This window comes from Hyperoodon ampullatus (assembly GCF_949752795.1).
Source record: "Hyperoodon ampullatus genome assembly, chromosome: 2".
In the NCBI taxonomy this organism is placed as follows: domain Eukaryota; kingdom Metazoa; phylum Chordata; class Mammalia; order Artiodactyla; family Ziphiidae; genus Hyperoodon; species Hyperoodon ampullatus.
In genome coordinates this window covers 75,391,981-75,416,196 of record NC_136915.1, presented here as the reverse complement: position 1 = coordinate 75,416,196, position 24,216 = coordinate 75,391,981, and the positions used below count along the sequence as shown (strand labels likewise).

The 24,216-nt window shown below is 37.1% G+C and overlaps 1 protein-coding gene across 3 annotated transcripts; it reads left to right on the top strand.

The window, feature by feature from the left end:
• Positions 1-2,160: 2,160 nt before the first annotated feature.
• SSX2IP (SSX family member 2 interacting protein) lies at positions 2,161-24,216 on the top strand (the record flags this gene model as incomplete). 3 transcript variants are annotated; one of them, XM_079698187.1, is made up of 13 exons in its annotated part: positions 2,161-2,203; positions 2,797-2,966; positions 3,433-3,645; positions 4,545-4,655; positions 6,256-6,391; positions 8,944-9,019; positions 9,101-9,278; positions 12,562-12,712; positions 14,884-15,020; positions 15,377-15,544; positions 18,955-19,069; positions 19,554-19,719; positions 23,949-24,216. In XM_079698187.1, the coding sequence occupies 13 exons, from the start codon at positions 2,161-2,163 to the stop codon at positions 24,121-24,123; spliced, it is 1,839 nt and encodes a 612-aa protein (XP_079554313.1). In that variant the 3' UTR covers positions 24,124-24,216. The 3 variants fall into 3 exon arrangements, with proteins under 3 accessions (XP_079554313.1, XP_079554312.1, XP_079554311.1); XM_079698186.1 differs by having other exon boundaries at positions 15,374-15,544; XM_079698185.1 differs by having other exon boundaries at positions 15,371-15,544.

Sequence of the window (24,216 nt, the reverse complement as noted above, 5' to 3'; positions counted from 1 at the left end):
AATATGTACCAAGTTCTTTCCATCTTGGGTTTTTGTACATGCTGTTTCCTCCACCTGGACTCCTCTGGTCATTGACCGTCTTGTAGTTGATTCCGTATCATTTAGTTCTCAGTTCAAATATCAGCATCTCCACGCAGCCTTCCTTGATGGATCTAGATCCACCCCCCCACCCTAATACTCTCGTTACTGTGTTTTATTTTCTTTATTCTCATCACTCTGAGTGTGATGTTACTGTAATTTATTGCTTACTTCTTACCTGTTTCTTCCCTACGTGAATGTGGACTTCTTGAGAGCAGGGCTTCTCCTATGCCTAGAAAAGCGTGCCTGGCACATAGCAGCACAATTAAAATTTTATTGAATGAATGAAAAATTTCATGTCACTTTAACATTATATTGTGAATATTTCCCCACAGTCTTAAATATTCAGAAGAGAAGTGGTAAACTCTTGATCTATAGTCCAGATCTGGCCTAAAGGCGCATTTTATTTGGCTTATTAAACAGTAGTGGTGTTTGAGGTATAACTGCCATTCAGTCAAGTGCACAGGCCTTAAGTGTACAGCTTCATCATGAATCATCCTGTTGTGTGTGCCTAAGTAGCCATCTCTCAGATCAAAGCGTAGGTGGTGCTCTGATCTCCCCCTTCCAGCTGTTCCCCCTTCCACTGGATAACTTGCATAGTTACTCTTTTTAATTAGCATCTAATATTTAAAAATTGGGAGATTTCACATAGAAATCCAGAATTTCAACATTTCTTAAAAAATGGAAAGATGTATCAGCATGGGAATTGCTTTCTCTTTTGGCCACAATTTATTGTGGCTGGGAAGCAGCTGTCCAAAATGTTGACATGTGTTCTCCAGTTTGCCTGCAGTCTTTACCTCTCCTCTTCCTATACCTGACCTTGAAATCAATTTCCAGTTGCTGTTTATAATTTCATTTGAATTTTTTTTATGGTGGAGAAATAGTTACTACTTCCATTATCTCTGTAAAAAAGTAGAGGCATCGGGCTTCCCTGGTGGCGCAGTGGTTGAGAGTCCACCTGCCGATGCAGGGGACACAGGTTCGTGCCCTGGTTGGGGAAGATCCCACATGCCGCGAAGCGGCTGGGCCCGTGAGCCATGGCCACTGAGCCTGCGCGTCCGGAGCCTGTGCTCCGCCAACAGGAGAGGCCACAGCGGTGGGAGGCCCGCATACCGGAAAAAAAAAGAAGTAGAGGCATCAGTGATAGACTAAAACGGTTATGTGTTACTTAGTCTACTTTATTCATATGCATTTCTTAACTTTTGTGTATTTGTTAGCCACCCTAATTCTACGTGGCTGTGTTTAAAGTTTACATGGTATTCGAGCGTATAAATGTATTATTTATGTAACCAGTCTCCTACTGTGGAACATATATGTTATTTCTGGGTTTTTTTTTTTTTTTTGGTATTGTAAAGAACAATATGTAGGTGAATCTTTGTGAAAATTGTTATTTTATTAGGATAAAATTTTAAAAGTGGAATTCCTGGATCAAAATATATTTTCATTATTAAGACTTTTGGTACATATTGTCAGATTGCTTGCTAGTAGTATAAATTGATCTAATTTTTCTGGAGAGCAGTGTATGGGAGTATTCATTTCATTACATCTGTGCCAACACTAGGCGTTGTAATTAAAAGTTTTGTTAGTATAGTTAGTAAAAACAACAACAAATGGGAATGCTGGCCAAGAAATTTTTCATCTTTTCATCTACGTAAGTAGGAATTGTACTTTAAACGGTGTAGTTTGGAAATATTTATTACTTAGTACAATTCTGTACCTTATATTGTGAGTCAGATCATGTACCATGTACTTTGTGTATGAAGTAATGTGAATACCTTAGTATAACTCGAGAAGCCATTTACCTTGATTCAATGTACACACACACACAATTATTATTATTAAGCTCTACCATATTCTGTATGAGAGTACAGGAGAGTAAATAATGCAGAATCCATCTGTTTTGAAGTACATACAACTAATTCTTACACATTGGCTTTATATTTGCTTTCATATTTTTAATTAGATGCTGTTATTCTGTGATTTGTTTTCTAAGGAGATGCCTACATAGAAGAGTGACAGCAGCTGGGCTGAATGTTTCACTGCTGAACTGGTTCCTCAGGTATCCTGGCTCTGGCGATTGCTATGGGAGATTGGATGACTGTTACAGATCCAGGTCTGTCTTCAGGTAACTGAGTTTAGAATAGTTGTAAGCAAAAGCCTTAATTATAAAGGTTAATTTTCAATGACACTGTAATTACCAAAAATATTGAAGATGTAACTAGAGAGAGATATAAATAGTTGTAAAATATATAATTTTCATCTTCAGTAAAATTATCACAGAGAGCTAAGTATTGTGCCTAATCAGTGGGGTTAAGTGCTTTGGCTGAATAGTTGATTACTTGAGGAGGAGACTTTTCTGCATTTGAAATAAATTCATTGGCTACTTCAGTACATTTCTCTGATTTATTCCTTTAATCACATAAACTTTGAGTGCATAGACAAGTGGGTTTTATCTATTAGTTTTATAAATCTAAAGTGTTGTAAATTAAGATAGTATATTGTAGCTTAACATGCCTTTTCTAAGAGCACCACTTTATTAGTTGTATCTTTTTGGAAAAAAATTATATAGTTTTCATTACAAAAACCAGCTTTGTCCTAATTTGAAAAAACTTAAAAATATTTCTATAATTCAAAATCTTTGGTAATGGAGATTATGTTGTTAGCTTTGCATGCATTTTTACAAATTATTTACATAAATGCCTTTACTGATTCTTTCAGAAAGCAAATATATCTCTCAATATACCTCAGAAACAAAGATGTCTCCATCAAGTTTATACTCACAGCAAGTGCTATGCTCTTCAATACCTTTATCAAAAAATGTGCACAGTTTTTTTAGTGCCTTCTGCACAGAAGAGAATATTGAACAAAGTATTTCATATCTTGATCAGGTAACATGTTTTGTTTTTGTAAGAAGCAATAAATAACATAAATCATGTTATATAATAGAACATATCAAAGGTATGAGAAAAACTTGTCGAGCACAAGTATGTTACATATTGGCCCGGGACTTATATTAGATTCGCAGAGAACCTTGGTGACCATCTAGTCTAGATACACGAGGTAAACGTTTTTGTCTGGATCAGGTTGGCTCCCCCATCACCCCAGGGGCTCCTCCACGGGGAGTCTTTCCCTTATTTTACTGATGCAGAAACCTAAGTGCCTTCTCCAGATCACAGGTGATTGTAGAGCAGAGGCTAAAAGAGCCCAGTTCTCTTAATTCTTTGTCCTTTGGCATAGGTGCTACTTTCTTAACTATCTCAGGATAGCTTTCTTTCTCAGAAAAGATATCTGTCTTTTGTTTATTTATTAAGTTGTCCGGTAACCAACTTTTAGGAAAACATTTTCTCCTACTAGGAATTGACTACTTTCGGTTTTCCTTCATTATATGAAGAATCCAAAGGTAAAGAGACAAAGAGAGAATTAAATATAGTTGCTGTTTTAAATTGTATGAATGAGCTACTTGTACTTCAGCGGAAGAACCTTCTAGCTCAGGAAAATGTGGAAACACAGAATCTGAAACTGGGAAGCGATATGGACCATCTGCAGAACTGCTATGCAAAACTTAAGGTAGAAATTACATCTCAATCTGTATTTCATTGCCATTGTTATGTAGTTTGAAACTATAAATTTTCATTGGATTTATTCAGCAAACACATTTTAGGGTTTTTTTTTAAGTTTTAGGATTTTTTAAACTGGAAAGTAAAACTGAATGTAATTTGTACAAATCAGTTGTGCTGCTTCCTAATACTGTCTATATCGAAGGCGATGATTTTATGAACTGTTTAGCGTCTTGCTGAAACTGTAGAAAGTTAGATTAGGAAGTACTTATATCTGAGGAAAATATAATAAGGATTCTCCCACTCCATCCAGTCTTGCTTAATAAAGTAGTTGCTTAACTTAAAATAGTCTTATTGTGAGAGATTGCATCAGTAAATTTCAAGAATATTCTTGAGGGCATCTATGCCCTCTAGGAAAAATCTTGAGTTTACCACTTGCAAGGCAGAACTGGTGTCATGCTGTAGTCCCACCCTTTTTGACCTGAAGTGTTCTACTTTGCTTGGTCACCTGTCTTCTTCATACTTAGCTCCAAATCATTTTTGGCTCTTTCTCAGAGTGTGCTGTAGAAGTGTTAAAAAGTATTAAAAAAGAAATTATGAAAATGTTCAGTGGCAACATCACTGGAATAGGTAAAGAGTCTTTCAAGGGATCCACTTTGAAGGTCTTTTGTATATACATTAAAAATTGGTATTTAAATTAAATTTGATATTCAAATTTAGGTAAATTTTGTAACACTATAGTATCAAGCTTTATAGTACTTGCTTTAAATAAACATTTTGTGTGCTGCTAAACTTCAATTTTAGGTAACAAACCCTAGTTTATGTAACTTGTTTTTACTAATCTTTTAAGGATTCAGTTGCTCTGAATCCTATGTTAATTTTAGTCAAAATTGCATATGAATGTTTTAGGAACAACTGGAAACCTCCAGGAGAGAAATGATTGGTCTTCAGGAAAGAGACAGACAGTTACAATGCAAGAACAGGAATTTGCATCAGCTACTGAAAAATGAGAAAGATGAGGTGAGTTGTCAGTTATTGCAGATAAAGTTTAAGTGAATTTTTTTTTTTTTTTTTTTTTTGGAATTTGAGGTGACCATAATGGTCACGACTTTAAAACAAGATAGAACCATTTGTTCACCCTGTGTCACATTGGTCTGGAGGAACTGTGCATATAGTGTCGTATCGCATTTAACTGAGAGGCCAGGAGCCCTCCCCACCACCCTCTCCCCCGAGTGCATCCATTTGCCCTACTAGGTTAGTCCAGAGCTCGTGACATCCCAGTGTCCTATACCATCTGTCGTGGACTCACATGCACTGTTAACTTTTTGTCAGACACAAGGGCGCTTTAAATGCAGATCTTTTATTCTCTGCTATACCTTTACTTATATCTGGAATGCCTCTTCTTGCACTGTCTTAAATGTCAACACTGTTCATCCAATCAGGCAATTACTTGACTAAATGGATACTCAACTTACTGTTTAAAAAAAGCAATTCAAATTAAAAATCTCATTTTTAGGCTGAAGACATCATAATTCTAATCTCATTTTTGCTTTAGTGATTACTTAGGATTTGGACCTATAGAGTTAATGCATTTGAAATTATCTTTCAATTTACGTAAGAAGAAATCATTATGTTTTTATTGCTCTGCAGTTTGATTTCTGACCACGTGATAACTATAAAACCATAACATTTTCAGTGTTGTATATGTTGCTCACTATAATTAAAGACTTTTAAGGGAGCGTATTTCTTTAAGGACCTTGTAGTGATTTAGACAGATTTGTTTTACCATATTTGATTATTTAGTAGTATATTTAGTAAGTGGGTAAGAAGTATCTTAACTAAACCACAAGGTTACTTATACTTTTCCTTGAGTTATTTCACAGAAAATTTTGACTTAATCTGTTGATTATACTTGAAATGGTTTGACTATAGTTCTTCCTCAGTGAGGATTAAGTTGAACATGATCATCTCTAGCAGAGATAAAGAATGTCGGTATAGAACTTCTTCTTTTCCAGGGCTGCCTGAGAAGTCTTAGTAGATATAAACATTGACCAGTAGTGCTTGGCATATAATATGTACTCAGCAAATGTCTGAACTGGATTCTCTCTGCTGTTTGTCTCACTCTAATTTGAGAACTGTTTTTGATCAGAGAAAAATGAACCTGTTTATCTACTGCCACGTGTCATGACTAATTGGCCTTGTCACAGATTGATAAAGGATAAAGTGATTCAAGTCATTAGTAAAAGGAAGTCATTACAAATGATCAGATGAAATCTACTTGCTTCAAATGAAGCTTTAATCACATTAATACTTCCATAAGAGTTTGTGGTTTCTAAATGATCAGAATCTGTATGTAGCGTGAAAGGTGTAGACGATAATTTAGAGAGTTAGCAGCTCTGGAAATTTCATAGTTAAAACATAAAAACTTTATGTGCTTCATTTAATGATATTTTAAAGAGTGATTCCCAGTGGTTACAGAGAAGGAGGAATAATCCTAGAATTCTTAAACTATTATATGAGGAGCTGAATTCTAGGACTTCTTTTCTCTATTGAATTTGTAAATTTTAACTGGGTTTACCAGTCCTAAAGGGATTTACTTAATAGAAAATGCTTTTTTTAGGTGCAGAAATTACAAAATATTATTGCAAGTCGAGCTACTCAATATAATCATGATATGAAGAGAAAAGAGCGTGAATATAATAAACTAAAGGAACGTCTACATCAACTTGTTATGAACAAGAAGGATAAAAAAATAGGTAAGGAGCAGCTGGCTAAGATAAAGCAAAGGGAATAAATAAGCTAGTATTACACTAAGAAATAAATGTAGAGGGGTTGAGCTCAATAATTCATGAAGTGTCCTTTTCATGCTTTATACAATTGATTTTAGATGGTATATATCTATGTAAACTAGAAATTGAGACAGCTGGTTAGTTGAAAAATAGTAATTTTGCTTTGCTCCATTAGTTGCATATAAGAATTACATATATATTTGTTAACATGACAGATGTAGGATTAATCCACAGAGAAAAGCTAAGCCAGGGGACACTCTAACCTATCATAGCAAAGAACTGATTTTATTAAAAATCAGGATCAGTTTCTGAGTACCAAAAGTGTGATTTTTGAGTTAACTTCATAAAATGGTTCATCAGGCCAAATCATTCATGTCAGTTTGAGTTCTTTTAAATTAGTTTAGCTGTGCATTTTTTTTTTTTTTTTTTGCGGTACGCGGGCCTCACTGTTGTGGCCTCTCCCGTTGCGGAGCACAGGCTCTGGACGTGCAGGCTCAGCGGCCATGGCTCACAGGCCCAGCCACTCCACGGTATGTGGGATCTTCCCGGACTGGGGCACGAACCCATGTCTCCTGCATCGGCAGGCGGACTCTCAACCACTGTGCCACCAGGGAAGCCCTAGCTGTGCATTTTTGAAGTACACCTGACTGAAAGTTTTGTTTGTTAAAGTATACTTTTTTTCTATTATTCTTTTGAAACTTAATTTACAACTTATTTCATTCAAGTTTGTGCATAATTTCAAGTAAATAGTGTAGATTAAAAAGTAGAACTACACTATTCAGCCATAGAAAAGAACGAAATAATGCCATTTGCAGCAACATGAATGCAACTAGAGATTATCATACTAAGTGAAGTAAGTCAGAAGGAGAAAGACAAATACCATATGATATCACTTATATGCGGAATCTAAAATATGGCACAGATGAACCTATCTACAAAACAGAAACAGACTCACAGACATAAAGAACAGACTTATGGTTGCCATGGGGGAGGGGAGGAAGGAGGAGGGGTGGACTGGGAGTTTGGGGTTAATAGATGTAAACTATTAGGTTTAGAATGGATAAACAACAAGGTCCTACTGTATGGCAAAGGGAACTATATCCAGTCTCCTGGGATAAACCATAGTGGGAAAGAATATAAATAAAGAATGTATATATGTGTAATAACTGAGTCATTTAGCTGTACAGTAGAAACTAGCACAACACTGTAAATTAACTGTAATTCAATAAAAATAAAATAGAACTACACACACACAAAAGTAGAGCTACACAGAAAAGTTTTGCTGGCCTGCCAAGATTCAGGGAACAGGAAATATGTGCATTGATTTATTGAAGAGTTGTTTCCAAGTGGGCTATAGACTGTCATCTAACCTACATTATACATTATTCTGAACTTGGACTTGCATACAACAGCTGATGAGCAGATGTTTCAAGCTGTCACATGGCGGGCTAAGCCTGTTACCAGCAAGCAGTTCAGTGTTCACTGTGTCACTGTCATTCTATACAGCAGCGCTGTTGCAGTTTTTTGAACATTTTATTTTAAAATTATTGAAAAATTTAAGTGTGATAATTGCAGTTAAGACAAGGTTAGAAATCTAAGTATTCTGAGATTATAAATCTTAAACTTGGACACTTATTGGTTTTTAAGATTGGTTAACCTTGTGTTCATTCATAAAGGGAATAGCAAAATTAAAGAGCAGATGAAATGCTAGAAGTATAAAATGTAACAGTTAGAGAAGTTTATTAAATATTTAACCCTATAGCAGAGCCCTTATATTATGGTCGTATGGCTCTTTTCCTGGTCCAGACCCAACTGGAAGTGACAGTTCTGTAATGATTTTTATCAGCTCTAAAATTATAATAACTTATTCTCATCTTTCTTCCTTCTTATGCCAACTGCTTTCATCTCTACCTGGGGCAGAAGAGACATTAATACTGTCAGGAGCCTTGTCTCCTTTGATGATGAGGATGATGGTGGTCATGATACAGGGCATGGCAAACTTTTTCTGTAGTGATCCAAATAGTAAATATTTTGAGGTCTGTGGGTTCTGTGGCCTTTTGTCACTCTGCCACTGTAGTGCAAAAGTAGCTATAGAAAAGAGATGAACAAATGGTGTGGCTATGTTCTAATAAAACTTTATTTACAAAATCAGGCAGCTGCCCACAGGCCATAGTTTACCAACCCTGATGATAAAATTAATAATAATTAAATGAACACTTATTAAGTGCTTACTGTGTTAAGTACTTTAACATTTCTTTCACTCTTCACAACTCTTTGATAGATACTTTCATTATTCCCACCCGATTAATGAAGAAACAGGCTTAGCAGTTAAGTAACTTGCCAAGATCTCAGGCTTATGAGTAATGGAACTGGAACTTAAATTCTGGGCTGTTTGAGCCTAAATCCTAATTTGTATACCAGGTTGACTTACGTCCCTAATGCATATAGACCGTTAGGGTTTTAAGCACTTAAACTTGTATGGTAAGAATTGGTTTTGTTCTGTGTGTTCATGTTTGTAGCTATGGAAGTTTTAAATTACGTGGGGAGAGCTGATGGAAAAAGAGGCTCCTGGAGGACGGGTAAAACTGAAGCCAGGTAAGGCACGAATGAAACTGACACATTTAATCAGACTTCCCTTTCTATACTGCATTTTCATACTGACAGTTTCTTTCTCAGGAACGAAGATGAAATGTATAAAATTCTCTTGAATGATTATGAATATCGTCAGAAACAAATCCTAATGGAAAATGCTGAACTTAAGAAGGTTCTTCAGCAAATGAAAAAGGAAATGATTTCTCTTCTTTCTCCCCAAAAGCAGAAACCTAGAGAAAGAGCAGATGATAGTACAGGAACTGTAAGTGGCTCTTTCCTCTCTAATACAGTCTTCAGATTGCTGATTAGAACAATTAAAACAGTAGATAGGTATTCTGAATGGGGACGCTGTTGATATTTTGCGCAGGACACTCACTGCTGTGCTACCCCCAGTCACTCTGACAACCAAAAAAATGTCCCTGTAAGTTTCCAGACATGCCCTAGGAAATGATGGAGGTGATTTTCTCAGGACTTAATCTGTGCCAAGCACCATGAAAAGCACTTTATAAGCATTGTCTCATTTTAGTCTTGTAATAATTGATGCTTTGGGTACTATGATTATCCGTATTTTATAGGTGAGGAAATTGAGGCACAAAAGCTATCTCAGTATCACGCATGACAGAACTAGGATTTGAATCCAAGTCTGTCTCACTCCAGAGCTCATGCTTTTAACCACTGTGCCAAATATCCTTTAAGTAGCTTAAATGTTGAGTAACTTTAGCAGGCTCTACTTTTCAGAGAGTGAAACTTTTAACTTTGGGAACCAAAGAATCACTTAGTCCATAAATTTATTGAATGTTCATTATGTGTTCTAGTCCCTGGAGAGAAAAAGCTGAGAAGATTTTGACTGTTTCCTTTGCCTTAAGTTCAGGCTGCTAAAGCAAAGTACCATAGACTGGTTGGCTTATAAACAAACAAAAATTTATTTCTTGCAATTCTGGAGGCTGGAAATCTAAAATCAGGATGCCAGCAGGGTTGGTGTCTGTGAGGGTCGTTTTCATGGTTGGATTTCTGACTTCTTTCATCCTCACATGGTGGGAAAAGGTGAGAGAGCTCACTGGGGCCCCATTTATGAGGGCTCCCACCCTCATGACCTAATCACTTCCCTAAGATCACCCACCTCCGAATGCCATCACGTTGGAGGTTAGGATTTCAACATAAGAATTTTGAGGGCTTCCCTGGTGGTGCAGTGGTTGAGAGTCCGCCTGCTGATGCAGCGACATGGGTTTGTGCCCCAGTCTGGGAAGATCCCACATGCCGCAGAGCCGCTGGGCCCGTGAGCAAAGGCCACTGAGCCTGCGCGTCCGGAGCCTGTGCTCCGCAACGGGAGAGGCCACAGCAGTGAGAGGCCCACGTACCGCAAAAAAAAACAACAACAAAGAATTTTGAGAGAACACAAACATTCAGACCATTGTATCCCACAGGAACCTTTTTTGAGAGAGACAGGCATATCGAGAAGTAATTATTATACATGTTAACAGCTATAATAGGGTGGTACAGTGTGTAAAATAAAACAATTATGGCAATCAAGAAAGGCATCACAGAGGAAGTCACATTTGAATTGGCCCTTAATAGGTGTTTTTTGAGGTAGAAAGCCTGGGGAAATCATTTGATGAGGGCATAACATGTAGAGGTCAGAAAAAGAAGTCACGTAACGGTGAAAATGTTTTTAAACTTAGTTCTTTACATGTAAATTTAAATTCTGGATTCAAGCAAGTTCACATTAGTAACTAAAATCTGAAAATAACAATGTTGATGAAGAGTAGTAATTACCAGTAAGTCACCAAACATGTTTTATTAACATATATTTGAGGATTATTTTGTGGTTTCGCAAATCAGTCCAACTGATAAGCTCATCTCCTGCCTTATTTTTTCTTCTTTGAAAAAAGAACCTGAATGCTCTTTTTAGACTCTCCAATTTGGGGTCTGCTTGACATATCTTATATTCAGTTAACTAACCTTTTCTCTCAAAGTCTATCACTTTGGGTCAGTTCTTAACACTCACTAATACCTTGCCAGGGTTAGCATAGTTTCTGTAACTCCTGTGGTTTCTTCAGTTTTGCACCCAACCTTTACTAATGTCTCATTACCAGCTTTTAGTCAGCAAAAGTAGGTAGTAAATGAAGGAGATCTTTTTCAGATGATAGTATCCTGTATAATTTCTCATAATTCAAATGTTGAAGTTTGGAGAAACAATAATATCTTGTGTATTTTCTGTTTTTTAAAAGATCCTTTTTTTCTAGATACGTTCTCTCTTAAAATTTAAGTAATTCACCCATTCCTTACTTGTAAGGAAAGATTTTGGCCCATTATAGCAAGAAGGGTAAGACATAACCTTGGAATGCATAGGTAGCGTCCAAATTTTCATTTATTATTTTGCTCAATTGTAGCCAAAATATATACCCAAAATTCAAGTTAAATTAATTTTTAATTTTTTTGTGGTTTTAGAGTTTCACTCAATCTGGCAATTATTAATGTGCAGCAGTTAATTTTAATAATGAATTTGTAGTATTCTGGTATGCCTTGAAATGTATAGCAGAGAAGGTGTAGCTCCTTGGAAGAATTACTGTCAGGTAGCTCCAGAGTGTTGATTGGCAAGAACCAGAGTCACAATGAGCCACACCCTGGGTTTTTCCCCATCTACGCCCCCTGGGAGACCTAGACCTCTACCAACCCATTGCTGACCTCAGACTATTGATACAGTTCTTCAGACTCAGTCACTCCTTCACTCCTGCTGCATCTATCAGTACATGTGGGAACAGTCTAATCAGCCCTTCTTTCTTTTCATCATCTCTTTTCTTCTTTTGTTTTCCCCAGCAACATATATTGTTCAAATTAGTTAAGTATATATATCTACTATCCTGCATGTTAATAACAAATTAGGACCATTTTATGTAGATGCAGGTTATTATGACTTGTGTACATTTAGTATTGCTTCCCTATGTTCTTTATCCTGCTTTGACTTTATTTGATCATATCAGTAAAGGTTGCTACATTTTCCTGTGATTTAATGTCTTGGTAGAATGCAGAGAAAAATATCTCCAGTTTTATAAAAAAAATTATATGAGAAAAATAGGATTAACAGTTGCTTTTACTTTGGAGATTATTTCACAGGTTTATTTGTCAAAGCAACCAAAAATTGGAGGCAAGTTGGACTGGAGCTGTGTGACATCAGGAAAGTTCGTCTGCTTCTCTAAGCCTCAGTTTCCCCACGTGGTAACATGATTTGAGGACTAATTAACATGTGAAAGCACCTAACACAGCATGAGGCAGGTTCCTCTTCCTCACACAGTTCCATGACTTTTGTCACTAACTATGTTGGGCTTCAAATTCAGCTTTGAAGAGACCTGAGTTGGGGAATTTCTGTCTTCAGTATTAATTGCTTTTTCTCAAGACATTTATGTTAAGGACTGGGTCATTTATGCTTCAGATACAGCACAGAAATGATTTTGATATGTGTCTCTGACCATCAGTCTGATGACTACTGCCTGAGTGTCGCCATTTTAAGATTCTGGTCTTCCCCTCTCACCTCTGGCCACTTGCAGGTTATCTCTGATATTGAAGAAGATGCTGGGGAACTGAGTAGAGATAGTACGTGGGACCTTTCCTGTGAAACTGTGAGAGAGCAGCTTACCAACAGCATCAGAAAACAGTGGAGAATTTTGAAAAGTCATGTAGAAAAACTTGATAACCAAGGTAAGTACTGCCTGACTACAGGTAGATTGAGCTGTGGCACTCAGTAAGCTGACTTCAGTCAGTCACCTAGAAAGCCAAGTTACGGGCTCAGACTGAAGTCCTTAGCTCAGTCTGGTGGTTTGAAAAGCAAGACTCTGCCTACTTCCAGACATGCGGTTTGAACCTCACTGAGAAAAAATGCTTTGCTCTCAGAGTGAATGTCTCCGAAAAGAGGACATCATTATGTCCGTCTGCTCTGAGTGCAGAAGACAGTTGAATAAAGTGAACTGAGTCTCTTACTGTATCATGGAAATCAGGAAAATATTAATCATAATATAGTATAAATATGAACCTCTTGCTTTTTATTCCTAGATACTTGCCTATTCCTAGGTTGCTAATAATTCATTTCTAAATTATTTTCAAAATCATAGACACTTGTTGCAAAGTATCAATTAGGAAGTGTTGGGTTGGCCAAAAAGTTTGTTCGGTTAAGGAATACATTGTTCAGTAAAGTTCTTGGGTCACTTGTAGACATGTGGATGGACCTAGAGACTGTCATACAGAGTGAAGTAAGTCAGAAAGAGAAAAACAAATATCGTATATTAACTCATATGTGGAATCTAGAAAAATGGTACAGATGAACTGGTTTGCAAGGCAGAAATAGAGACACAGATGTAGAGAACGAACATATGGACACCAAGCGGGAAAGCAGGGGGCGGACGATGGTGGTGGGATGAATTGGGAAATTGGGATTGACTGTATACACTGATATGTATAAAATAGATAACTAATTTAAAAAAAAAAGAAAATTCTTTAAAAAAAACAAAACAATAGACATTTGATGCAAAATATCAATTAGGAGGTATTGGGTTGGCCAGAAAGTTCGTTCGGTTAATGAATATATTGTTCTTGGTGGACATGAAAAAATGTCTTTTATTTTTACTTAAAAACCGAATGACCTTTTTGGCCAACCCAATTTATAAAGTAGAATATTCAGGTCTCTATTCCCTATGTGTAACACCTAATAGTTTGGTGCATACTTTTCTAGACCTTTCTCTGTGTGCTCGCAAAATATTTATTTTAAGTGTATACAAACCAAAAATTGAATATTACATGTTTTTTTCCTACACTGTGCTTTTTTCACTTAACAGTCTATTATTTTATTTTATTTTATTTTATTTTATTTTATTTATTTTTTTTTTTTTTGCGGTACGCGGGCTTCTCACTGCTGTGGCCTCTCCCGTTGCGGAGCACAGGCTCCGGATGCGCAGGCTCAGCGGCCATGGCTCACGGGCCCAGCCGCTCCGCGGGATGTGGGATCCTCCCAGACCGGGGCACGAACCCACATCCCCTGCATCGGCAGGCGGACTCGCAACCACTGCGCCACCAGGGAAGCCCTCAGTCTATTATTTTAGATACCACTTCTTGTCATTATAGATAGTATAAATAGATATATGTGGATGAATATATCCTTATTTTATATTTGTTAAGATTTGCATGCTTTTAAATCAAGAAAATTAAGATTTCTGCTAAGTAAATGAAGTCTATTTAAAGAAAATTTATTCCAAATGGTCAAAAATGACAAACTCAGTGCTAATTGTCTCCAAAAGTAAAGAGCAATCAGCAAAATTATAGTATCAAAATTACTTTACATGAGATTTTATTGATTTCAGTCATCATTGTCTATTAGTAAATAGCAAGTATTTTCAGACTTCATATTTGTTGTATTTAATAACAGCAAGATTTGTAGCACTGCACTGATCTTTGAGGAAGTGTCAAAAGAACATAATTTATGAATGTTAATTTTTCTGTGAATATAGGTTGTACATTTTTAATTAGGACATAATCGTGAATAAATATGAATTACAGATTAAATGTTGACAGTAGAGCTCTGTAAGTAAGGATATCATTTAGTCCAGAAATAGCATGAATTTATAGTTGCCATGAACTCCTTAGAGCTGCTTTGTGCTTTTTAAAATTTTTTAGTGTTAAAATAATATACATTTTATTTTATTTTATTATAACTTATGGAATTTTTAAAGGGCAAAGGAAATACCTACCTTTTAGGGAACCTACAAGATTCCAGAAAGGGAAAAGTTCTGCGAGCCTTGATTTTTAAACATATGTCTCCAAACACCATAAACTAAAATGATGACTGTAAGGTTTATGTCAAATTACTGGTTTTGTGTTAGTTTCAAAGGTACACCTAGAAGGTTGTAATGATGAAGATGTAATCTCACGACAAGACCATGAACAAGAAACTGAAAAACTTGAGTTAGAAATTCAACAGTGTAAAGAAATGATTAAAACTCAGCAGCAACTTTTACAGGTAAATGCGAGGCACCTTTTAAAGCTGTTCTCCCCTGTGAAGGGTCAGAATTTTACTTAATCTTACTACATTTTTACTCCTTTATTTCATAAGATCTGTAGCATTTGACATTTTTCAGTCTAAACTAAGTTCTGTACTTGCCCGGAGATAGACCACGTGGCACTCCTTAGTAGGGGCTTTGCCAGTTAGAAGCATTTGGGAAATGAGACTCTCATTTCAGTTGACTTTCTGATTCTTTATCATTTCTCTCCTTCCCTTAAAGTTTGACCTGCTTTTCCCTTGTGTTCATTTCAACTTGTTGGAGTGTTGCAGGGACCCTCTGGAACTTACTATGTTTTAAAATTTAATAGCAGCAGCTTGCTACTGCGTGTGATGATGACACCACTTCACTGCTACGAGACTGTTACTTGTTGGAAGAAAAGGAACGCCTCAAAGAAGAATGGTCCCTATTTAAGGAGCAAAAGAAGAATTTCGAGAAAGAAAGACGAAGCTTTACAGAAGCAGCTATTCGCCTAGGTTTGGAGGTATTTTAAGCAATTGGCTTTCCTTGTAGAGCGTTTGAAGGTCCTGGAGAGGTCAGTAGAATGCATCTAAGTTCTGCTTTTTCTTGTTTCTTTGCTATCCATTTTTTTTCTCAAGTATTTTACTAGTGATTTCACAAATGCTTGAAATGGAAGCTATAACAGAAGGATATCATTTTGCCTTTACCAGATTTGGGAATTGAAAAAAAATTTTTATTGAAAAAACTATAAGCATTTATCATCCCTTTTGGGTGGCTTTATTTTATTTTGTTTTGTTTTATGTTATTTTTTTGGCTGCATTGGGTCCACGTTGCTGCATGCAGGCTTTCTCTAATTGCGGTGAGCAGGGGCTACTCTTCATTGTGGTGCATGGGCTTCTCATTGCAGTGGCTTCTCTTGTTGCAGAGCATGGACTCTTAGGGGCACAAGCTTCAGTAGTTGAGGTGTGTGGGCTCAGTAGTTGTGGCTCATGGGCTCTAGAGCACAGGCTCAGTAGTTGTGGTGCACGGGCTTAGTTGCTCTGTGGCGTGTGGGATCTTTCTGGACCAGGGATTGAACCTCTGTCCCCTGCATTGGCAGGCAGATTCTTAACCGCTGCGCTGCCAGGAAAGTCCGTTGGGTGGCTTTCTACTGTTAAGGGTTTAGCTTCACACAAGAGTTTTCTTTTGGGCATCTGTCATGTCTCCACTGTCAGTAGGTGTAGAGTCAGAAGAGAGTGCAACCAAGAACATGTCTTTTGTTTTTAAAAAAGGGAGTTAGGGGTAGAATACAGTAAAAATAAAGTTCTCTCTCTCTCTCCATCCTCTTACCCAGGGATGAATGCATTAACAGTTAACAGTTTGAACTGTGTGTGTATACACTTCGACAGGTCGCTTTTTTATTTAGCAGTGTATTACCTACATATTTCCTTTTCAAAAATTAGAGAAGTAATGTCTGAAAATGGTTTTAAAAAAGAAACTCAATCCATACAAAAAGCTACAAGGTAAGACAGTATCCTCCATGCTTACTGCCAGTTTCATTCCTCAGAAGTAACCACTGTTAAAAGTTTGTGATTCTTCTGGGAAGTACTATTTTAACTTGAAATAAAGTTCAACCTTTTTTGAACTTTATTTCAAGTTAAAATAGTACTTCCCAGAAGTACTATTTTGATCGATATAAGCCTATCGATTTTCCACTATGAAAGATAAGGAGTTTAGTGTCTTTATCATACCTCCCATCTACACTTTCTCATTTACGTATGATTTCTTCATAATATTTTTACTTTTTTAAGCTACTTTTTAAAGAATTATTTTTCCTGGTTGATTTTTTTTGCTTTAAGTAAATTTGTTTAATGCTTCCATTTCAGGTTTGCTCAACTTCAGACAGTACAGGTTTATCCCTTGTTGCACTGCTCTTACCCTTCGACTCCCCAGGTTTTGTCTGTGATATTAGTTTTCATTGTCAAGGATTATCACGTTTATATTCTGTCTTTTAATACAATTCAGGTATAAGTACTTTGTCTAAGATTGAGATTTAAGAATTAAAAACCAGAAAGAACGTTGGTAACATAGTGATTATGTAAATGTTATTCATTCTATAGCCAAGTAATTTTTTTGGACACATAAAAAATATTCTGTTATTAAGATTTTGCCACATGGAAGAAAATCTTCATGTATCACTATGTAGTAAATACTTTGACTTTCTTTGTAGCTTCCTTTATGATTTCCTGAATCAGATTCAACTTATATCTCATGTTATATTCTCTTTCTTCGGTTTCTTTTCCAATTTGCTGTATTACTTTCTTGAGTAATTTTTTCATAAGTAGTGCGTGAGTGAAAAATATTCTGAATTCTGGAATATCCAAAAAATACATTCTTACTTGATTGGTTTGTCTGGATATAGAATTTAGTTTTCCACTTCCCCTCAAAACTTTTGAGTTATTCCATTTCTTCCAGTGTTTTGTTTTGCTCATGAGAAGCCTGGCTGTAATATAACCTGTATTACTTTGTAGATACCTGTGTTTTGTTTTTCCCCCTCTCTGGAAGCTTTTGGAATTTTATGTTCTTAAGAGTTCTGCAATTTTACCAGGATACGTCTGGGTAGTTCCTTTCGGCCTGAAGACACTATATTTCTTCAGTTTAGGGATATTTTCTTCAATTCTGTATTTCTTCCTTCTTCTCTTGCATTCTGGAACTTCTATTAGACAAATGTTTTGCCTTCTGACTACATCTATAGATTGACTTTATGTTCTGAATTCAGGAATATTTTCTCACTCTTATCTTGGGCATCACGAACCTGGTATTCAGCAAAGGTCAGTTTTATTATTCACTTCATCCACTGAGTTTTTATTTCAGAATTTATCTTTTAAGTTTTCTAATGTCCTTATTTTTTGCTTTTTTTGGTATACTATTATATTTTACAGATATTCATAAATCTGTCTGATAATTTTTGTTATTTGAAAAAGAAGTTTATCTTGAACTGTTTCCCTTGGCCAGTTCTCTTTATTTATCCTGGCTGTTTTTCTTTTATGCTGTTAGTTTTCTTCAAATGTCTGGTGATCTATGATTTTGTATTAATATTTATGAATGAAAAACTATACGTTATCTTAAGTAGCTGACATGACCTTCCTCTGTAATTATGAAAGTCTGTGTCATCAATAGCTATCTTCCTCAGGAGGCAAAAACAGTTTGCACCAGCATTTCCTCCTGTCTTATGTAATCACCTGTGTTTCTGAGCCCATATCCCCCCACCACCCCTGATGCTACTCCAAGAGATACTCTTGCTGCTTTGCATACCACTCCCTATTCTCTGCCTGAGACTCTGTCTGCCTCTGGTCACTGAGGACAGTGGGGCCAGTGAAGGATGGGAAGGAAGTACCAGAGACCCAAGGGGAGAGGGAGAATTTAGGATTGCTAATTAGCTATTCAGAAGGAGGAGGTTTGACATAGGCCCTCTGTGGTCTAGTGGTGATGGCTGCTAGTACTGGGAGATGGTTGGAGGATGAGATCAGTGCTTGATGAAGTCATATCTCTTTTTTTTTTCAAGTGATTAGTTTACAATGGGGTATATGTCAATTTTTCTGTTGTTTGTAATCTTATATTTACCATGTTTTGTGTGTTCAAAAGTTATGCTCATATTCCATATGTTTAAAGTTATGCTAACATGCTTATTATTTTGTGTTATACACTTGAATTTATTCAGAATTGATGTGAAAATAGTAGTTGGCTTGTCAGGAGAAACAGGTGAATTTTTATTTTTTAAACATAATTTTCTTAAATGAAATTTTTCTTAGTTTTCTAGGGTTAATTCCTTTGACTAAATATATAGAGATAATCAGAGAGCAGACACAAATAGCTAGAGAAATCGTGTGAAATGGCAATTGTGTGAACGTTGAAGTATTGATCGGTATTTCTTTGGTTTGCTTGTGATGGTAGAGAAAGGCATTTGAAGAAGAAAGAGCCAGTTGGTTAAAGCAACAGTTTCTAAATATGACTACCTTTGACCACCAGAACTCAGAAAATGTGAAAATTTTCAGTGCCTTCTCAGGAAGTGAGTATTTCATAAACTCTTTAATCTGAAAATGCATGTAAATAAAGTACTGTAGATTATTATTAATATATAACTTTAGCAGTCACCAGTAAGAACTCTCTTAATTGGAACTAAAAATTAACTTTGATATTTTATTTACTGTAGTCAAAATAGAAATGACGGGAGGACTTTGCATGCCCAGAGCAACTTTTGTTGTGAATGTAATAATGTCAAATTTTGAAAATTCACAGTCTAGAAATATTTTTTAAACTAGATCCTTCTAAATGTTTGTGGACTGTGCATAACAAAGATCACCGGATTAGCTAGACTAGACTCATAGGGCTACAGTGGATATTTAGATTAATTTGTTCTCTCCCACCTCACTTAGAACTGCAAATGAATCTAGTCTAGGACCCTAGTTAATTACCTTCACTATATTTAATGCTTTTCCATATGTAGTGCCTTCTTTCCTTCCTTTTTTTTTCTTTTTTTCTTTTTTAAACAGGTTCTGATCGGGACAACCCTACAGTACACTCGAGGCCACGGCAAAAGAAGCCTCACGGTGCGCCTACTGGGTCTCCAGTTTGCACGTCTAAACTTACTAAATCTCTTCCTGCTTCTCCTTCTACTTCAGACTTTTGCCAGACGCGTTCCTGTGTATCTGAACATAGGTACTGGTCTATAGGTGATCTTCTCACATATTTGTTAAAGTGCTAGAGTTGCGTCGCAAAGGAAAAGTTGGCGTGTCTAGGACGAGCAACAGTAGAGACTCTGGAGAGGAATTGAGTAGATTGACTCATTCATTGTACAAATATTTATTGGCTATCCATTATGTGTAGACACCTGTTAGGTGCTGGGAATACAGTAGTGAACAAGGTAGCTCTGGTCCCTGTCTTCTGGGAGCTAAGTCATATAATGTGATTCTTTTTATTTCACATGTAAAATACAATTTAAAATACAATCTTATTTCAGGAGTTACTTAATAATTTAATTGTATTGAATAGAAGGATAGTGTTTTGATAGTTTCTGTAGAGTACCTATTTTAGAGTTTCTTGTGGTATGCCCATTTAATTGGTGTGGAAGGACAAAGACCCGAGAAAAGCCCCCTCCCCTTGACTGGTGAAGAGGATCTGTGCCCAAGGATGACAGGGTAGACAAAGTTGCTCCCCACCCCCAGGAGAGCCAGATACTGCTTTTAACTGATGCATTGTGGTATTTTCCTCTGTCTTAAGTTGTTACATCATTTTCTAAGGTATAATATCAGTACTCTACCTCAGAGCCTATTCCAGGATTGATTTTGAACTAAACAGATAGAACATTCCTAGGGAGATAGAGAGGAGTAGCAAAGAGCAAAGGGACATGTCGCAAAGTGTGGTGGTGATCGCTCTCCTCTTCATTAACGTAGGAGACAGTGGCACGAGGGCCTTCCCAGGTGCCTTAGAAAGCAGGAGCCAGGGCTGCAGCACAGTTGGCCTGTTGTAGTGAGAGAGAGACGGGTGTGGAGCTAAGTGCTGAAGACACCAGCTAAGCCCTTGGACCAAGAATTGTGAAATAGATAATTTTTTTTTTTTTTTTGGTGGTACGCGGGCCTCTCACTGTCGTGGCCTCTCCCGTTGCGGAGCACAGGCTCCGGACGCGCAGGCTCAGCGGCCATGGCTCACAGGCCCAGCCCCTCCGCTGCATATGGGATCTTCCCGGACCAGGGCACGAACCCGCGTCCCCTGCATCGGCAGGCGGACTCTCAACCACTGCGCCACCAGGGAAGCCCGAACTAGATAAATTTTTAAACAAAAATATGAAGTTTTAAAAAAGGACAACGCACTCTCATTTGTAGTTGGCCTTTAAAAGGATTAGGACTCTAAGTAAACACTGGGGGGCAAAAAAGGAGCTGGGGGAAGAGTCCTCCAGGCAAGTGTAGGAACCTTGAGGTGGGACACGGGTGTGTTTGTGGATGGCGAGTGTAGTTAGTGAGCACGACCAGGAGGTGTGAGGGTGGGAGGTAACATTATGTAAAAGTTCAGATGTATACACAGGTAGAGGGAATGAGGTCAGGGACCCTGTGTACCCATCACCCAGGTTCAGCAGTTATCAACTCACAACTAATATTGTTTATATATAGCCCCACTCTGCTTGTGCTCCCACCACACACTTGAGATTTCATTTGTCAACTATGTTAGTCTGTACTTGTAAGTCGGATATTTTTCTAAGGGCAATGGAAAAGCATTGGAGACCTTTTAAGTGAGATAATGATTTTTTTAAAATCCAAGGTTTAAAAAGATTACTTCATTTTATTATATGAGAAACAGACTGTAGGAGCACAAGCCAGGAGAGCCAGTTAAGAAACATCAGTGGAGTTGAGGTGAGAGATGTGGTAATTTGCACCCTAGGGTCATTACATGAAGACAGAACTGTGCTTGGATTTAGGCTGTGTTTTGCAGTTAGAGCCAATAGGTTGATGTGTGAAATATGGGAAGTTAAAGTTTGTTTAATTTACAATCAAAAGATAATATAAGCTCAGAGTATTTTCTTACATAGAATGTTATTGAAGCCCCCAAATTTGACCAGTCAGAACTCTATGTATAGATTTAGACAGACATTCTGCTCACCATTTACAAGTACAGGCAGCCCTCGGAGATGTTGCAGATTCAGTTCCAGACCACTGCAATAAAGCCAGTATTGCAACAGAGCAACATACTCAAACTTGTTGGTTTCCCAGTGCATATAAAAGTTACGTGTGCACTGTACTGTAATCTATGAAGTGTGCAATAGCATTATGTCTAAAAAAACAATGTACGTACCTTAATTAAAAGGTACTTTATCACTAAAAAATGCTAATTCGTCTGACAACCCAGGGTTGCCATAATCCTCTGTTTGTAAAAAAATGCAGTATCTTCAAAGTGCAATAAGTTGAAATGCCATAAAATGAAGTATGCTTGTAATGCATTCTGTACCTAAAAGAGAACATAGCTTAGTTGCCTCAATTATTTTTATGTATTTAAAATTTTTACTTTTTTACATAATTATTTTTAGTTATAAAGTATTTAACATAAATATTCCTTGAAGACTTTGTTTTGTGTTTAATAAAAATTCCAACATTTAGTACCTACATCCTAGGGTACTGTGAGATTCAGTACCAATATATGTAAAGCACTTAAAACAGTACTTGGTCCATTGTAAACCTTCAGTAACAGGCTATAAAAATAAAAATATATGTAAACATAAGTGGATTATAAAAATGCTTTTCTGTTTCTTGTGTTCAAGGGCTACACTGAACAATGTCAGTGGCATAGAAACAGTATTTTGGAGCTTAAAGAAATTTCATTAAGCTATTCACAGATACTGGCCACTGAGGGTAAAACAAAAGAGTCATGTAACTGGATATCAGGAGAGAAGCTGTGCAGCTTAACATCGTTCTTGAAATTTTTAATTATTTGGTATATTTGGATTCCTGCACCTAAAGCACCTTGGATCTGGGTTCGTAATAAGATTATGACAAAATAATTAGGAATATTTGTAGCTAATTTCTACAGCAACATCCTCATTGCTCCTTCACTGTAGAGTGGAATGTTACATACGGGCTGTGCCTGGATTCCGTGCAAAGTACCTCTTGTACTAAGTTACGTAGAGAACTTAGTTCATCATTGATCTGATCTCATCTCATCTGAGACGGCAGGGATTCTGAATCTGAATTATAAGCAAGTTCCTTTTTTTTTTAAGCAAGTAAGTGTAAGTAAAATTGTCAATTATGGGGCTTCCCTGGTGGCACAGTGGTTGAGAGTCCGCCTGCCGATGCAGGGGACACGGGTTTGTGCCCTGGTCCGGGAAGATCCCACATGCCGCGGAGCGGCTGGGCCCGTGAGCTATGGCCGCTGAGCCTGCGTGTCCGGAGCCTGCGCGTCCGGAGCCTGTGCTCCGCAACGGGAGAGGCCACAGCAGTGAGAGGCCCGCGTACTGCAAAAAAAAAAAAATTGTCAATTATGTTTTTGGTTTAGCGTTTTAGAATTAAAGCAACTTAATTTTTTTTAGGATTGCCACATTATAAGGTTGAGTTAGTTAAGCAAAGTCACACGAAAAAATGAACATTTAGGCAAAAGAAGTTTTGGGGAAAAAATTACGTAAGATATTCAGTTGATAAAAATGTATTGTTCATTGGTTCAATCCCATGAATTGCAAGTAATCACTTAACTAAATTTCCTTGTTTTGAGGCTGGTTGCAGAGCATACCTCAGACTTATCTCTGAAGCTAGGGACTGTGTCTGTGTTCAGACACTTAGATTGTTACTGTCCGACACTTAAAGTTAATTGAGCATCATCGTTAAGTGCTTAGTGTGTGTTAACTCATTTAGTTCCCACCCCAACCCTGTGAGGTGTAGATTCTATTATTATTTCCATTTTACAGCTGAGGAAGCTGAAGAACAGGGAGGGTTAACTTGCCAAAAGTGACGTAGTAAGTGGTCCAGCTGGGATATGAACATAAACCATCTGTTCAGGGTCTGGACTCCTAACCACTTTGTAGGTAGTCATTAAATATCTGCATGAGTGAACACATGGAGGATGAAAGCATGCATGAACAAATGGATGAGTGAAGAAAGAAACTATAAAGAGATTAGAAACTAGTGACAGAAAGGCAGGGGTATGGGGAACGTTAGCTTTCAAAACTCACATGTTCTCTATCTACCTTAGGCTCTAGTTGGGTAGCATCCTTCACAGTAGACTGAACAGATAAATAGATGGATAGATAAAAGTGACCATGTTGAAACACTTCTGTGTTCTTGACCAGTGTGTCCTCAAAATTTACTTAGCATGAGACAAGGGAGTAATCAGATTTTAGACATTCAGGCATATCAAAGGTATGAAAGGAGGAGATGATGATTAAGATCTCCCTTTTCTTTCCCCAACAGTTCAATCAGTGTACTAAATACAACCCCTGAAGAATCTAAGCCAAATCAGGTTGGAAGAGAATGTACAAATCAGAAGGGGAGCGTGGCATCAAGGCCTGATTCACAGGAAGCTTGCTGTAGTGGATGCTCCTCGACCCACGCAAATGCTCACGTAGAGAAGGATGACTTACCTTAGACATGTGAACTGGGATTTTTTTTTTTTCATTAACATGTTCATCAAATTTCACATCTGAGTTGAAACAGGGTGTGTTATAAAGTCAATCATCTC